Source organism: Stenella coeruleoalba, assembly GCF_951394435.1.
Source record: "Stenella coeruleoalba genome assembly, chromosome: 16".
NCBI lineage: Eukaryota > Metazoa > Chordata > Mammalia > Artiodactyla > Delphinidae > Stenella > Stenella coeruleoalba.
The window spans coordinates 51,447,461-51,466,369 of NC_137162.1; the positions used below are offsets into that span (position 1 = coordinate 51,447,461).

An 18,909-nucleotide genomic window follows, 5' to 3' on the forward strand; every position below is an offset into this window, starting at 1 on the left:
GATATAGAGGCTGCAATTCCACTATCAAATATATTATAATGATTTTAGAGAATGAAAAGTTATTGTTGAACTCCCCTAAGATCATAAATGATTAACCTTTATGACTTTTAGAGTTGGAAGGGACTTTAAGGATTATTACAGATAAAGCATGAGAAATCCCACTATCAATGTAAAATACTAAACAAATCATCATTTTTTCCCTGGTCTTTGTGTAATTGTTATCACACCCCCCAGTCCAACCAACCATCATCTCTTACCTGTGTTATTCCATTGGCCTCTCATCATGATCTCTTTCATCTATTCTTACCACCCTGAAGCCATTTTCTACACCAAAGCCAAAGTCATCTTTTTAAAGAAAATCTGAACAGACTTCTCCTCTTCTTAAGACTCTCTGATGATGCCTTGTTGCACTTAAATTAAAATCAAAACTCCATACTCTGTCTTATAAGACCCTATGTGACATGGCTTGTGCTAGCCTGTCCTCTGTGACCATCTCCTTGAGCTCATCCTAGCTAACTCTGTTGCAGACACTCTGGCCTTCCTGCTCCAGCTTGCCAACCTTTCTCCCACCTCAGAGCCTCACACTTGCTGCTCCTCCTACTTGGGTTGTCCTTGCCCAGGTCTCCTTTTCGGTACTCAGTATGGAATCATCTCAGAGGTGTTTTTGTGTTTTTTCCAATTACACTGTCTAAAATAGCTCCTTCCCCTCCTTTCCCACTCATCTACTCCTTATTTCCTTAGGTTTTTAAATCACAAGCTGAAATTAGATTATTTAATTGCTTACTTATTGTCTATCTCCCTCATAGAACTCTAGCTCAAGAAGAGGAGGGACCTCATCTGTTTTGTTTGCCCCTGTATGTCCTGCTTTTAGAATTGCTCTCACACATAGCACTCAATAGATGCCTAAGGAAGGGAGGGTGGGAAAGGAGGTCAAAAACACATGAATGTGTTTACATGTGGGGGATATCTGTGTGGAGAATTATTTCACCCACTCTGTCCACCCAGTCTCTCTGCACAGGAAACACTTGGTCACCATGGTTTTTAAGGGAGAAGTAAGTGGGCTTACAGAGTGAGGCCTGTGTTCTTCCTTACCACAAAGAAAACAGCGTGGTTAGCAGGACAGTATTTTTTCTCTTATGTCACATGGGCTCTGGTACTTGATGACCAACTCCCTCTCTGCTTTATCTGTCATCAGACATCACGTTATCAAAGGACATAAATACACATTTTACCTTTGCTTTGGGGAGCAGGTATTGTTAATGTCATTTTATTGATGACAAACAGAATTCTGTGAACCAGCTCAGTATCACATATGATCTTAAAGAAATTTTTGAACCACCCCAAATCCATTCTAAGCTACTAGAATGTTGAAAGCTTATACTGCTCTTTCCCCGCCAGAGGCCAGCAGTTTTCATTGATGGTTTGATGCTGGGAGCTATCTGTCAAGTTTTAGATAACAGAAAAATACGCATCAGCTTCCTGAGTTGGAAAGTGACAGACAAGAAAGTTGCCATTTGCCCCTGGGTGTAAGGGAAATGAGAGAGAAATTGGTACAGCGACTTGGTGCTGTTGAGCCAATATGTCTAACCTCTGGAAAATAGGAAGCCTCAGGGGGGAATATAATAATATTGTCCTGCTTCTTTTTGCTTCCTATATAACACTCAATTGTGATGCAGAGAAGCAGAACAGAAGCCCCAGTTAATCAAACCAGAGAGGCAGGCCAAAAACTAAAAGGCAAATCCCTTCAAAGGAAACACCGTAAAACAATGTACTAATTGGGATTGTAAGGATAGGAAGCAAAACCATTACTTTTTAATGAAATATTGAATTGGGTTTCATAAATTAGACTGTTGAAAATTATTTTTTTACATCTTCTGAAGATAAAAGTAAAACATGTCCATTATAAAAAAAAATAGAACATGTTGAAAATTGTATAAAATTCTCAACATCTTACCACACAGAAATAACCATTGTTAATATCTTAATATTTTCTTCCAATAGCTTATATTGAGAACATTTTCTAAAGCAATCAATATTCTCTGAAAGCATCGTATTTAATAATGCAATACGATCCATCTTACTGTTGTGTCGTAATTTAAGCATTTCTCTGGAGCTGCATTTTGGGGTATCTTTCAATTGCTTTTATTCGTTTTGTTTTACTCATGTATGTATGTATATGTAGGAAGAATATGGGAAGGAATGCATGGTGTATAAATTTATTATTTGTTATCAAATTACAAGTCAATTTTATCCTATATCCTAATTTACTGTAATACTGGGAAAAATAAGAGTACTTCAACTTTACAGGATTTAATACAATGTCATCATTATATAAAATATGATTTGTTTAACCTTTTGAATTTATTATTTCCTATTTTAAATAAGGCTGTAGCAAATATTCTTATACATAAATCCTCATGTAATTTTCTGTATATAACTTCTATTATGAAATATTTCAGCCATGAAAGATAATATCGTATACACACTGCCATTCTTTCTGTCTGTGTGCGTGTGGGGGGCTGGGTGCGTAGGTATGCAGATATTCACGTTCTTGCCATTTGCTCATATTTCCACTATATATTGTCCTCACTGAGGCATCACATTTTGTCATTTTGTTCATTGCTACCATCTAGAACACCACCTAGTATATAATAGGCATCAGTTCAGATTTGTTGAAATAATTAATTAATATTTGGGTGTTGTTTTCTTATTTTTAAGAGCTCTTTAAGATAGTAAACTTTTGTAACCTATGCCGTAAATACTGTTCCAATTTCATCATATACTTTATATTTTTATAAATATCCATTTAAATTTTTATTCTGTAAATATAATCCAATTTTGGGTTTCCTCTTTGCTTTCATTCCTAGAAAGTTCTTGACCAACTACATTTCTTCTCGGTTTTTTACGGCTTATCTATTACATTTAACTCTTTATTTCATCAGTATTTTATTATAGTATGTGGTAAGAGGTAAGGACCTATATTTCCCTTTTTAAACTAGATAATCTTCTAGCAACATTTCTTGAACAAAGTGAATTTATAATTTAAAATGTCCTTCATTTCTATTCATGTTTTAAAATTTATGAGTTCGTTTCTGGGCTGTTGCTTGTATTTCTCTTTATACCTGCATCAACACACTAAGGTTTAACAATTAAAGCATCATAACATCTTTGATTTTATAATAAACTGTCCCTATTTTTTCCATATAGTTTTATTTTCCAAACTACTTTTGGCTGTTCTCATTCATGTATTCTCCACAATATTCCTACTATGTATTTTATTTGATTGCATTATAATTATAAATGAAACTAGAAATTCTTGAGAAGTTTAAAATATGAAGTTTTCCCATGAAGAGAAAAATTATATTCCCATTTAGTTAAATATTTATTAATGCTATTTTATTTGGTAGTTCCCTTAGATTTATTTCAAGGTAATGTATATTTACGTTAATATTGCAAATAGGATCTTATTTAGCTTATATTTTCTAGCCATTCTATTTTGCTTACAGGCTTATTACTGAAATTGTTTATAGTATTCTGTTGACTTTTGAATTTTTTTCAGATCCTTGTGACTCTATGTTTGCCATATTTATACCTACTTTATTTTCTTATTCTTATTGCTAGATAACGTCCATCTATGTTAGCTTTGTTAATAGTGAAAAAGTGACCTTGTTCTTCAAGGAAGATGAATCTGATATTTAATCGCTATGTCTAATACTGACCATTGACTTTGCATTGTTAAGGAAGTGGGTTTTTCCCCCTTAATTAACAAAATGCTTTTTTCAGGAATATAAATGGAATCATATCTGATTTTTTTCCTATTTATGGAAATAAATCATGTTACTAAATACATTAATATTAAAATATATTTAAATTGCTAAAATAAACCTTATGCTGTCCTGGTAATTTTTATTATGTGAGTATAATCCATTTGTAAGCATTTCATTTGGGTTTTTTGCATACATATTTATAAGTGATATTGCAAATAGCAATTACCCAAAGACAGTTCTGCTAAACATTAATGAAAGACTAAATGTACTTAGGAAGATAAAAGGTTTTGTGATCCAAATATTTATGGGACTTTTTTTTAAGTGCATTATATTACTTTCTAACTTTCTCAGTTGAATTCTTAATTTAAACACATCTTTCTTGTTTAATGTTGAATTCATCCAAGGCTCTGCAAAGAGTTCCGCTTTGAGTTAGTTTTAAACATTTTTTATGTCTTGCTTTTTATACTCTAAATTTTCTTTAACTGAAACTTTTATTTCCTCTTTGACGAAGAGTTCTGCTTTGAGTTAGTTTTAAACATTTTTTATGTCTTGCTTTTTATACTCTAAATTTTCTTTAACTGAAACTTTTATTTCCTCTTTGACACCTGTTATTTAGAAGAGAGTAGAATTATTTTTGTTTTCTTTTTTAACATTTAAAAACGTTACTTTCCTTTTTTTTTTTTTTTTTAAGCTTTGAAACAAATAATATATCTTAGGGAGAAAGAGTAGGAAATTCGCTTCCTGCGTTTTTAACTCAAGTACTATTGGGGCCTCTTTTTATTTTTATTTTTTACATATTTATTTATTTATTAACATCTTTATTGGGGTATAATTGCTTTACAATGGTGTGTTAGTTTCTGCTTTATAACAAAGTGAATCAGTTATACATATACATATGTTCCCATATGTCTTCCCTCTTGCGTCTCCCTCCCTCCCACCCTCCCTATCCCACCCCTCCAGGCTGTCACAAAGCACCGAGCCAATATCCCTGTGCCATGCGGCTGCTTCCCACTAGCTATCTACCTTACTACATTTGTTAGTGTGTATATGTCCATGACTCTCTCTCGCCCTGTCACAGCTCACCCTTCCGGGGCCTCTTTTTACATTGCTAATTTCCCTATTTACTAATTCTGCCAGATTTCAGTTGTGCTCTATTTCTTCTTTAAATAACTTTTTTCTTGACTTTATTATATAATGTGTTTTCTCTTTTACTGACTCTCAGCCATTGCTCTTAGTCTTTTATCTCATTTCTGAGTGTAAATTTTCTTATTTTGATATAATAGCTGATAATTTCTAAGGTGCAACATTAGAGCAAATCTTGTTTTGAAAAGTCATGACCTCTGCCTATTAAAAGCTGTATATTTGACCTTTGTTTTTCCCTACAAATTGCTTCACAATGCCCCTGTTGAGATATTTTGTGACCATGCAGAGGTTTCTCTAGGGCTTGTGTCTGCCTAATAATGGTTGTTGTCTGCCTAATAATGGTTGGTGTGTGGCAGAGATTGAATGAATCTTCTGTATTTCTTCTATTAACCACATACACCCTACCCTAAGCCCCTTCTGGGAGATGGAGGTACCCAAATGGGAACTTCACTTGACTTATCTTGGTGTCACCTTGTATGTTGAATTGCATAAAGGATCGGGTAGGCAAAAGAAAAAAAAATACACACACATTTATAATGATATTTCCATGGTGTGGTGCCTTGAAGTGAATGGACACGAACGTTCAACCACACACTAACTCTTGCTTTGTTGAAGCAGATGACCTGAGGATCACCATTTTGTACACAGTCTTCACTTTGAAAAGAGTGGGTGTAGCCGTGGCCATGCATATGATCCTTCTGGCCTCCTTCCTAGCACTACTGTCTGTCATATTTGGGATAAGAAATAGCGATTTTGCTAAATATCTAATCACTGCACTTTGTATGTGAGAATTTCAAATAACCCGTAAAATTGGGTGCAGTTCCCATTCATTAGTGCTATGCTCTGCCCTCATTTCTAGCACTGGTTATAGCCTATCTGAGTTTGGTGACCTAGGGTCAGGATCATCCTCACTTAGCCTTGGAGAGGCTTGTCTTGAACATTTGAACTATGATTATCAGAAATTCCTCAAGGAAGATAATGATAGAGGTTAGAAAATAAAGGGTAACTCTTCAAGGACTCTGGTTTGAAGTCCAGCCCCTTACAATTTGTTATCTGGGAAACTTTGGGCAAGTCTCTTAACTTCTCCATGCTTCGGTTTCCTTATCTTTAAAATGGGGATCATATTTATATCTACCTCATAGGGTTATTATGAAGACTAAATAAGTTAATATATGTAAAACATCTAGTGCCGGACATATATTCTCAATCCTTTATAATGGTTTGCTTTTATGTCACTCCTTCCAGGTTCCAAAGCTGATGGCAGTTTTTAAATCATTGTCTCCTTTAATGCTCAGTTTTTTGAGTATGGATTGGGAGATGTGAATATAGTCAGCTGTACGGAGGTTTCTCTAGGGCTTATGTCTTTTAATCCAGCTGTCTACATTAGCAAAATATTATGATTTTCATGATCAAAATCCATCAAGCAGGCTGCTACAAAAAACCAAAATTAATACCGTGAGAGAACACAATATCTGTTTCTATCCCTACATAGAAATATGCTAATGCCAAAAAGCCATTAACGCATATATGTGTATATACAGTGTTGAAACACACAAGTCAAAGGTAGGTAAACATTTAAAACTCAAATAGTATATATGATAAATATTTAAAGGACCCTTTGAAAATATGAATGTGTTTCATCCATATAATGGCTTGTGTAACCATTAGAAATGTTATGTGTGAAGATACTTTATAAACTGAGGAAATTATTAGAGACCGTATGTAAAGTTAATAAAGCAGGACAAAATGTTTTAAATATTAGATGACTCCAATTTTTAAAATATGGAATGTATATATTTATTCAACTAAAAATATTGGAAGGGAATATACTCAAATGTTAATAGTGGTTATCTCCTGTGGTGTTTTTTAATTTTTCTTCTTATATACTTTTTGTGTAAACTTGTAGCATTTTTTCTAATTAGAAGTTAAAGTTAAGCTTCATTAAAATGATGCATTTCTGATTAGATCTAAACCAATTACAGTTATACTGATAAGCAAAATAAAAAATTCAGGTGATGTTAAAACTGCATATATTACCACTTCCAGAAATCAACTGAGCAACGTCTAAAATAAATTTTCAAAGTGGCCATACTAAAAGGTAGAACTGTGGCGACAGTAAAAAAGATCAGTGGTTGCTGCAGAGTGGCAGAGGAAAGAGGAATGAATAGGTAGAGAACAGAGGATTTTTAGGGCAGTGAAAATCCCTGTATAATACCATGATAGTGAATACATGTCATTATGTATTTGTTAAAACCCATAGAAGGTACAATAACAAGAGTGCACCATAAGGTAAACTATGAATATTGGGTGACTATAATGCGCCCGTGTAGGGTCTTCAGTTGTAACAAGTGTACTGCTTTGGTGGGGGTGTTGATAATAGGAAAGGCTATGCACGTGGGGGGCAGGAAGTATATGGGAACTCTCTGTACCTTCTTCTCAGTTTTGCTGTGAACCTAAAACTGCTCTAAAAAAAAAAACAAAGTAAAAAAAAAAAACAAAGCAAAAAACTCCATATTCATTAACCCAGACATACAATTTCTTATAATGTGTAACCAAGACATTATTTCAAAAAATTATTCTTAACCAGTGAAGTTCACAGATCTCCTTATTAACCTTATAAAATTTTTACTGATAGACCTCCTCCCCCTACCAAAGAATGTACATACTAACCTATACACAAGCATTACTTACAATTTTGAAGGTATACAGACCCTAAGACACTTGTGCACGGACCCACAGTTTCCTTTCAAAAGAAAGGAAGAGTAAATAATGTGTATTTTAATATTAATTGTGGAATTACTTAGGGTAGTGAATGAATGGAAGCAATTTAAATAATAATTATATTTCTTATATATAATTATATTTGAATAATTCAAATAATAATAGAATGTCTAAATAAGTCATAATAGAACAAATTGGAATTTAGCCTTTAAATTAAATGTTTACCATGGTATAGTATGATATACTATTTTTTAAGTTATAATAAACCACAGTAGGAAAATAATGGTGATATATACATATATATTACATATATATACATATGTATATATGATACATACATATATATTGAAAAATGAGAAGAAAGTATATTAAAGACACTACTTACTATGGTCTTAGCATAGTTGAATCCATGCCGATTATTTTCTTATTTTTCACACTTTCAGTAACATTATTTTTAAAGTAAGAAAGCAAAGCAAAAAGAAATTTATTAGTTAAATCTTTCTGTTGTCTAACTATTCATGGTATCACGTGCCTAACTCTTCTTTTTCAATGGAGAAAAGACAGTGATGCTTATTCATTTTTTTAGCCGTAATGAATGGACTCAGCAGAACAAATTTTTTTTAAATCAAAATAATTCCCCATTTCTCAAACTCTGTGCTATACGGTACTTTTCAGCTTTATTTGGATCCAAGGAAGACTGCAACTCCTTGTATCTGTGTATCAGACATTTTAATTCTCAAAATATGTTTGCATCTGCCTCCGTAATTGATTCAGTAGCTTCCTCTGTGTTTAGCTTAAAATATGGGAGCATTCAGTAAAAGGTGTCAATGAGTGTCAATGAGAAAATAAGGAGAGGTTAATAGATAATAATTTCTTTTTATAATTCTCCCTATTTTTTTCTATCTTTTTATCTACACAAATTTTCATAAACTTTGTGTCACGTTAGAAGAAATGGCAAAGTGGACATTTTAGTATATTTAAATGTTTGCACATTTAAATATACTAAATAGGTATAATTAATGCCCCGTAGAAGTTCTAAAACATTAAATATTATTATGGAAAGAAGAGTCCACTTATGCAGAAGAATTATGAAAAAACCGTATTATGCAAACTATTTGCCAGTATTTCTCTACATTATTTTAACCTTAGATTTGATTTGATTTTTACTCAGTATTTTACTTGAAGCCTTTACAAATATTGTTATTGGTTTGTATTTTGGTCATTGTTTAAAGGATGATTGCTTTGTTTTACTTATTGTTTTGTTCTTTTATGTGAATGGATGATTCTTTGTCTCTTAAAAAATGGAAAATGCTGTTGTAAAAAACAATAATAAGGTTGAAAAGTTTGTTAACAATATTAGGAAAATTACAGGGCCCTGGGGTATGTCTGTATATGAGAAGATACTGGTTAAAGTCATGAACCTTATAATCACATTTGAAATGTTCCTAGTTTATTCCCCCAGTGATACAACTCAAAGAACAAAGCTATTTTTTCCTACCAGTGTCACATCAATGTCTCATTTTAGCTGAAAATTCCCTGTTTAATAAAAGAGAAGTGAGATAAGAGGAACATACAGTAAGAATCTAACCTAAGGGAATCTGAGTGTCCAGCTTCATCAAAGGCTTCTGAAAAGGGATGACAGGGAAATGATAGTCAAGGATTTCCTCCACATATGTAAACTTATGTGAAGTCAAGATTATTACTAGATAGACTATTAAATTCACTTCTTAATTTTTAATAAGCAATATGATTTCTCTCCCTGGAAACAAAGTGCAGACGTAATGGAACTTTACTAGGATGTCAAGGGACATACAGCTCGTATTATTTCCCATAGCCTTCATATCCCACACATTGGTGGACATCATTCTGAAATGTTTTCTTGGAAGAAGGTAAAGGAGATACATATACACTCCTTGAAACAAAATTATTATCACAGGCACAAAAGATCAGTTTTGGTAAATTTATTTTAAATGACAACTAAAAATATTCTGACCATTTTGCATGTATTCTTCTCTGTGTGATTTACATTCTTTGTTTAAAATATGATCGGTCAAATATATTAAGAAGAAGTGAATTTGTTTATTTAGATTTAATGTGTACAGTTGCATCCTTGAAAAAGTAAGAGCCAATTAATTTCCCACTAATTGTCTTTAAAATATATACATTGGCTACTGGAAAATGTGTAGTGATTTTAAGGTAAGTTTTCCATTCTTCCATTTGTTTCAGTTTGAACAAATGTATCTATTCTCCAGACTTTTATTGGTAAAGATAAAATTCAGAAGCAGGCTATATAGAACAAACCTTAAAAGATAATCACTATATTTTTTTTGCTGTAGGCATTTCCTAAGAAACATATCTAAAATCAAAGTCTTCATGTCATAAGAGTTTGGAGTGTCACATACTTGGGTGACCTGTAAAGGAAAAAAATCTAAGGAAAAGGAGTACAACATTGAGTTTTAACACACCATGTGTACTGTGCTGTGCGTGTGTGTGTGTGATTGTTTAAGCCCTTACATTTAAATTTATTTCAGAAAGATCAATGTAAAGTGTAACAAGGCTGTATGAGTGGTTTATCAGACATCTAAATATATTAAAAACAAGTTAAAATGAATTTTTCCCTTCTATTTCAATTTTGTAAACAACTATATGGAATCTGTATAACTTTAAAAACCAACACAATTTAAAGAGCTGTACTGTTTTTGATTGAGGTTTTTCAACATTCTGTGTTTGTTTTATTAAATACTTAGGAATTCAGATGTTGCCCTCAATGAAGATAAATTATAGATGGGAGAATTAACGCTACTCAGGATGCTGCTGGACGAGCCAACAGATACTAATTTGTTAAAAACAGCAATTACAACCAAAATTAAGTAAGTAACCTCTGCATTTTTTTGGTCTATTGTGTCCCCCAAAGACAGGATTATTTCCAACTATAATGTGAATAGTGTCTCCAGAGAATTTATTCACTATTAATTGGAGAGTTCATGTTAGGAAGTTTGAGATGCAAATAATTGAAAATATCAGTAAATATCCTGTGTATCCAATGAGAGTGTGTCACAGCTTCTGTGAGAGGAGAACAGCTTCAAGGTCTCATGCCTTCTCTGCAGAACCCTTTGCTCTGGCTTCAATAAAAGTTCACAGTTTAAAAATCTGTGGCAAATACTCAAAAATCTGGGGCAAATTTTGATGCTCAAGCTTTGAAATTAGATATTTTCTTGGCCATCCCTTCTTCTTTATTACCTGGCCTAGGTAAATTTACTTTAACAACAATCACAAAAGGGATCCTGTCTATTTCTCCATGAAAATTAAATGGAATATTATAAATGTAAGTCATTCACAGGTTGATATACAGATTCCAATAATTTTGAAGTCTTACAGCCATTTTCTTTCCAAAGGGTTATGTTACTGGATGACAAATAATGAGGTGAAGTCTGAGTTGGAATGATTGGATAACATTCCATCCAATTTGAAAGGGAAATCATAGATGAACTAGATCCTCCTCCTTATTTGACAGATGGGGTCATGGAGCTACTATTATGCATACGTAAATCAGAAGCTTTCACAAAGACAACTTCCAATATAAAGATTTTCTAATTCATTTCCAACAATAAGAATTATTTGCTGTCGCATCATTAATGCTTTCATAGGCAACAATACACATGCAATCAATACAGGTTTTTATGACAAAAAGTTATCAAAGTACTAGAGGCCTAGTACTTTTAAGTCTGGTCATCTCTGCTAGTATCTTCACATCTTCACTGGGTATCCAACATTAACATGTGGTTTCCCCACCACCATTCTGCCCTTACCACAACTCCTTACTAGAGTTCAGTGGGCACTAGAAGTCAAAGACACCTGTTTAGGCCCCTTTGAGAGATCTAATGGTTAAATTTGTAAAAAAATATATTTGAAATTATACACTATAGGGACAGTAATCATATATACCCATAGTTTAATCTTCATTTCTAAGAGAGAATCTAGCAGACATTCTGCTCCAGGGTCTTTCGAATTTTCCAACCCAAGGATATTTCTGCTTACCTTAGAAAGAGAAAAAACTAGAAAATGCCTGTATTACCTAAACATTGCCAAGTTGGCTGATTTCTAAATGATATTATTTCGTTGGCATTCCATGAGGCAATCACTTTATATTTGTCAAATGAAGCAAAAATAAAGCCACCAAAATAATCGAACTAAATGTAATATACATATATATTTTATACACACATATATACTTATATATGTATGTGTGTGTGTGTGTGTAGTTACAGTAGGAAACAGATTATTATGAGAGAACGATGTTGACCTTAAGGAATGAATGTCTTCCTTTACCCTCACTATTTCTTTAAAAGGGAAAGAAAGAATAAAAGAGGAAGAGATAAAGCTTATTTAAAGGCCTCATTTCCCATGACATATTGGGATGCATTTAAAATTGAGAACAGCCCAGAAGCATTGTGCTGGTCTTTCTTGGATGAAGACTGAATTTCTGTAGACTAAAGTACAAACAGAGTACAGACATGCTATCATTGAATACACTGTGCTGAATCTATACAATTGAATAATAATTTAAAAAGTATTCTTTATATATAAAATGTTTCCTGGATACCAAAAGCTCAAATAAAAACCCCACCCCTCCTGCTGTGTTCCTAGGTATACTATATACTCATTTGGGAAATGTTTCATAGCACTTGTCTAAGGGCAATATTTTCTGGTTTACAGGGCTGGAGTCAAAGGAGTCACCATCCCCCCTCACTTAGGGAGTCATGGTTTCCGGTAGCACCATACTTCAAGGTAAGTGTGAGTGACTGCTGCATAGGTCAAGCATATTCTGGTGGAGACCTGGTTATTGAGAGCTTCAGCTGTAGTCGCCAAAAGCCCCACTCAAATTGTAGCTGTCAGTCAATTCAGAAGCCAGTGATCATTCTCTGGAAATCTGCTTGGCCCTTCTGTTCTCTTTTTGGTAGGCCTGATATGTTATGATCAAAACAGGGTGGTTGTGGAGTCCTGAAAATAGCACTGTTTCTCCTCCAGAGGACCTTGCTATTATTGATGCTTGGAAATAATGTAAATCATTGGAGATTTGATCTATCTACAAATATTTAGTCCTTCACCCATAGCAAGGTAGATGTTGGACAAGAGTGTAAAACACAGAGCACTTAATGTGCATACAAAAATCAGAGAATTTAGATGCCAGTTCTCCAACATAATTTCCACTCTTTCTCATTAGCATAAAATTGCTCATGTATTTTGAACAACAGCACTCTATAGAAGTCACTGGCAAATCAGAATAACACACACTTTATAAAAAAAGACATCAGAAGATGATGCAGAGTGAAAAATAATGAGTGACATTCATTCTCCAGTAAATAATGAATATGCAACTAACTTAATTACCAAATCTCCAAATACCTATTCACATAAGAAATACAGGGAAAATGAAGCAAAATCAAAAGTGTCTTGTAGAAACAAATACTTCTCTGTAGGCACGTGAGCTTGAAGGACAAGGTATCGATGTCTCCAGGTGTTGGCCACGTTAGAGCAACTTTGAAAGTCTTGATGCTATCAGCACTTGTCTGCTGGTGCCCAAAGAGGTGCTTTTTGAGTGTGGACCCTTTTCACAGGAGAGCTTCATATTCCAAAAGGAGACAAATGGCCACTGAAAGTGACCATTAATAATTGTTCTTTATGGAGGATTTTTGTCTCTACTATCAATTTGGACATAACTTTATCTCTAAACTTTACATCGGGCCGCCAGTGGATGTGTGTAACTTTCATACATTTTAGAACGCACGAGGCTGTTTATAATCACATAATATGTAGTTCAACTTTAAAAAAAAAAATAAGGGGTCAGATCAGGACTTAAGTTTGATTGACAACCTTCGATCTCCTTAGAGCAAAAGATATATTAATATAACTGCAGTGAAAGGTGTTAAAAAAGAAATAACTGCAGTGAGTCACAAAATACACAAACTCCTAATTAGGTGGATCCTGTATGAATCCGTTTAGATCTGCAACAGGTAGCATTTTAGTGAAAAATCCAAGACAAGGTTGACTTGGGAGGACTTCCAGTGAATGTTTGATAATTGTGATAAATTTCAACTCAGTAGCATATCGAATATGCAAGTTATGGGGTATTTATACACCAGTTAGTTAAAACCGTTTTTCTAAAATTTTCCCAAAGATATACTATTTCTAAATGAGAATTTAGATAATTGAGACATTAAAAAGTTGTAATAATCCTTTTTAAGAGTCTAGTATTACCTCTATATTCAAAACAAAGGAACAATAGTGGGACAACTAAGGAACAGCGTGAAGTTTTTGTTAAATATAAAATGCATTTCTACCAGAATGTTTTCATTTCTACCAGAATGTTTTCAACATTTGAGACTTTTGAATTTCCACTAAACAGTGTTGATAAGAACACAATGTTCTTTATTTTCCCTGTATGGCATTATGTCTACTTACGTCTATTATCAAAGAAAGAATGTTCTCAGAGAGCAATTTGCAATGTATTTTAAACAGAAACAGCTTAACCTTAATTAAGAATTGTGTATATTCAATATTTGATTCAGAAATAGTTAGTTACATTCCTTTTCAGTGGAATGTGAGTCTTCCACAGGAAGTTTTAATCAAGGTTTTCCCAAACTTCAGTAAAAGAAATCTTTTATATACTTTCAAATACTATGCCTTTTTATTTAAAACAGTGTAAACATAACAACTCAACACCACCAATAATTGGAAAAAGACTGGTTATGTGAACACTAATGTCCTTGAATGCCCCGTGAAAATAAGGCTAAATAAAACAGACAAATCTTCAGAAGTTTCAGTTCACCTTAGCAGTGGTAAAAATATTGCTTTATTCCAAATGAACATACAACACAATTTACTGTTCTTTGGGGGGCTTCCTGTGAACTGAATAGGCTGGGCTTTGTAATTTCAACAATTTATTCTTTCCATATTAACCACAGAAGCCAATGTCTTGGTCCACGCGTAGTAGACTTGCTACAAAAAGTAATGAGGAAAATGAGAAAACAAAGGGTAACTAACTATCAATTTGATCATTGGCTTGTATAAATAATTTAAGTACGCATGATTCAAAATACACATCCCCAACTCGCCTTGTGATACTGATATCATTAATGAGCCAATAGCTGTTCCTCTCAAAAAGATTCACATCAGAATATAGTCTAGACATTGTCAAGAGTTTTATAGGACCCCACCATGCACGTGACCTTGATTTACTAACTGAACGTTATACTTAATGGAAAAATTTAAAGCGAACAGATCTAAGAGGGAAATTTTTTCTGAATATTAGATTCCCTGATGTTTCAGAACAAATTTTAGCAAGCTTAACGCACACACATGCACACACATACGCACGATGAACATATGTGCATACGGCATACCGGTGCTCGAGTGAGCAAGCCCAGACACACAGGCACACACACTGAGAAGTGCTCCTTTGGAGCCCCTAACGATCTCAAACGAAAACATTTCTATTAGCTATTAGCATGATTTTAGTGACACGACAGTGTGATGTTTTTGTCTCTTTCTCTGTAATAATTTCTTACCTCCCTCTGAGATTCTGTGCCTTCAAATTTCAGAGGAAGCTGGCACGTGAGAGTGGCTAAGATTGCCCCACGACTCCCTCTGTCTCCTGTCCCTCTCCTTCCAGAGTCTTTGTGCCATTCTTCAAAAAGTAAATAGAAAACACTACATTTGTTGACATGACATAACCTGTGATGAGGCTGTCGAGTGAATAGAAATTTAGGGACTGGCAAGCCAAATGGCAAGGACCACCTGCTCACTGGCACGCCCACCCTTGGGATGCGTCTCTTCTCTTTGAAACCGGGTAACTGCCAGCACTTTTTTATGAGGTCACTGGCACTGTGGGGCGGAGAGTCTGAATTGCCCACATCTACTAAGAGCCAAAGAGGACAGTGTTGGGACTAAATGAAATTGTATTCAAAATTCTACCCAAAAGCTTTAGTGGTAAGCTTTATCCCTCCTGAAACGTTTCTTTCCCTTTAAAAAAATATTTTGTTAAAAAACACTATGAGGGTGATAGACTATTTGGTTTCTTCTAAGTAGATGCTCTTAAATTAATGCATATAAATAATTTGTATTTAATCTCCTCTCTTTCCTGTTGAGCAAAGAAAGCATAGAACACACAGATTCTTACATCTCAGGTCACTTGGTCAACGCAGGGTCTCTTTGTATTTCATTTCTTAAGACAAATTGGGCCTCTCGTTCTGATTTGGCTGTGGAACTCAGGGGGAGAAAGGCTGTGTTTTCACTCGCACTGTCCTCGGTTTCTACGCTGGCCAGTTCGTAGTCTTCTGACCGCCTGGCACCAGTCAGAATGCGGATCTGCTCCTGGACAGTTTCTAGCAATATTTTCACTTCTTGCTGTTCTGCTATAAGACAATCGCTGACTGGAATACTCACATTGACAATATCAGCAGAGTAGGAGTTTTTGCACCATTTGATGCTTTTGACTTCAGAAATCCCTGGCATTTGCATGCAGGTTTCCTCTAGACCCACTGAGGGGATGATGGGCACGGAACTGGCCCTTGGGGATGAATATCCCATCAGGTCCGTTTGATCCAAGCTATTAAAATAGGAGTTTGTCTCTCTCGAAGGCAGTTGCATATTTATTGATGCATTTTGTTGGGTTGTTAAACCACTGGATGAATACCTGAAGAAGAAACAAAGTGTTACATATTCTGTGCTCTTCCCATCTTCTTGAGAGCACTATTCAGTCAACAAAGCACTTTCCACATGCACCATCTCACTGAATTCTCACAGCAACCCCATGAGACGGATACTATGTTCCCAGTTAAACAGAGAAGTTAACTGAAGCTCAGAGAGGTGAAGTGACTTGCCCAAGGTCACACAGAAAATAAGTGACAGACTGAGACTCAAACCCAGATCTTCTTACTTTAAGTCCAGGGATCTTTCAACACACCACAGCTGTATAGGCAGGTGGGATATAGTCTTCCTGACCTCTATCCTAGAATACAAAGTAAATGGGGATTGAGCAGGTAAGTGTGTGTGGCCCTTCCATAGTGACAAACAGGAAACCCATAACGGCATTACTCCACTCCATCAACCTGACCACCCTCTCAGCCCTGGTTTAGTCCAGTGTAGACTCCTTGTGGCCACCCTAGGTGGAGGCAATCAGGAAGCCCAATATTAAGCATCAAGGTACTAAAGTCCTGAGTTTCTCTGCTTCACACTGACTTTAGGGGGACCAAATCCAATTTCCACTGGCACTCTGCTTTTCAGGAACTGCCTCACTGCCAGTTTGCTGAGCCTAAAAGATGGGACGAGAGGCACACAGTTCCTCTGTCTGCCCAAGATGAACATGAAGTGAGTTCCACAGGGCCTCGACCAAGCTAGTAACGTTCCTCACATAGTTTCTGGAGCCAAGTAAGGTAGTTCATGGGTGCATGGTAAAATGGCTTGTTGAGAACGCCCTCGTGCCGTTCCAAGTGGTTTAAATATGCCAGAATCTGGCTGGCCCCCCTCTTGCTTGTTCAGAGCTAGTGAATTTTCCATTGCCTCTGAACTTTCCAGTGCCAAAAAGTGAGGCAGGGATATCGTGGGTTCACGTGGGAAATGTAGTTTGGGGACTTGAACAGTAGTATTTATTCTATTTCTCAATTCGTTTTCCTCAATTTTAACCTTAAACATTAAAATTGAAGCATAATCTAAACACGTTCATCCTCAATATAATAAATCTCATTCCCCTTGTCTTACATTATAATGTAAATAAAAATCATGTTTATACATGGAAAGAATAATTGCAATGAAGTGTGTCGCATACTAAATATTAGAAACCTTTATTGTAAAGACAAGATGGGAGCAATTTAGAGATCTGTCTTTCTGCCAGACAGTGTGAAAAGATGGGGAACAAATTTAGGTGTTATTGTGTCCTACCCTCTCTTACTGAGCCTAGTACGGAGTTGGCAATCAATAAAGTTTGATTGAACGGACTCAGGAATACATGAACAGATCTTCAAGGTAAACACTCCCTTAATATCCCAGTCAACAAGAGCTAACAAACATTCACACAGAGCTTTCAAAAAGCACTTTCACCACTAATTACATCCACTGATTAAAAAAACAAAACAAAACTGTGCGGTTTATTTATTACCACATAATGGATAAATAAACTGGACTAAGGGATACCCAAAGGGCTTGCCCCAAATCACACCCTTGGTAAGCAGCAGAGGAGGAAGTTAAACCCACGTTGTCTTATGTTAATGGTTACTATCAAAGCCAGAAATGAGTGGGCATCTCAAACCTTTTTTGAGATGTAAAACCTACCTGCACCAATTATATAGCCACATACAAAGAAATTCCCTGGGGAACCTCAGTGACTTTCTCCCTAGTGTTCTATGACTGAAAATCTGAACCTAAAGTTTCTGATCAATGAATCAATTTCAACAAGAAGAAAGGGGACAAATTGCAGGCTTTTGTGTTCTTTCCTTAGCACCATTAACGTGTATGAAGATACAGAATGTCTGCTATCAGATTCACCAATGGCACCGAAATTTAAGGAGGATAAGATCGTCTTTCACATGGATCATCAGAGTGTATCAGTGAGTAGAATCTACCAGGTTGAAATGTGATAGTGCCAATTCTTAATACCTGGATCTAAACATTATTGGTAAAAATGATGGATAAAGGTGTAAGTATCTTAGAGGATTCAGTCAACTGTTGACGCTTCAGCAAGTCCACAATGTGACGCGATGTTGGAAAAATTAATAGTCTTGTTCAGGCTTCAGAGGCAACAATAGGGCTCTGACTAAACAAAGACCCTGAAAGGAGCTACATACCGAACTGCTGGACTACATGCAGGTCAGCAGAAACGGTGCTAACAAGTCTTGGGAACCAACAGGTAAGGAAGGGAGTAAGTCACGAAGCTTCCTGGGCCTTGGGAATCTGGCCAAATCCCGGGGATCAGTGAGCATCCTGAGACTTACGACTAGAGATCAGAGCGTTTATGATAATAGCCAGAGGGGCATATCTGCACGTAAGCTGATGATTATCAGTGTGCAGCTTGGCATTAAAAGCAGGGCTCCTTCGGGCTGCACTCTGAACTCTCATCCATGGAGCGGGCACAACGCCCGGGACCTTCCACCTGGGACTCCAAATTGCTGTTCAAGGGATGTCACAGCGTTGCTCGCATCTGGATGGAGGTGCTTCCCCAATTTGGTGATTGTAAATACATTTCTTTCTTACTATTTTGCTTATCTCTGTGCTATAACTAACG

The 18,909-nt window shown here is 35.4% G+C and overlaps 1 protein-coding gene across 9 annotated transcripts in view; it reads right to left on the bottom strand.

The window, feature by feature from the left end:
• Positions 1-14,106: 14,106 nt before the first annotated feature.
• NRG3 (neuregulin 3) overlaps positions 14,107-18,909 on the bottom strand; it is a 1,065,324-nt gene continuing 1,060,521 nt past the window's right edge. For 5 of the 9 annotated variants that reach the window (XM_079899415.1, XM_079899414.1, XM_079899413.1 and 2 more), the window contains exon 9: positions 14,107-16,326. In XM_079899415.1, coding sequence (XP_079755541.1) covers positions 15,819-16,326 — 508 coding nt within the window. In that variant the 3' untranslated portion in view covers positions 14,107-15,818. Of the gene's footprint in view, positions 16,327-16,569; positions 16,642-18,909 lie in introns of all 9 variants that reach the window. The other 4 variants (XM_079899409.1, XM_079899410.1, XM_079899408.1 and 1 more) reach the window with 1 other exon arrangement.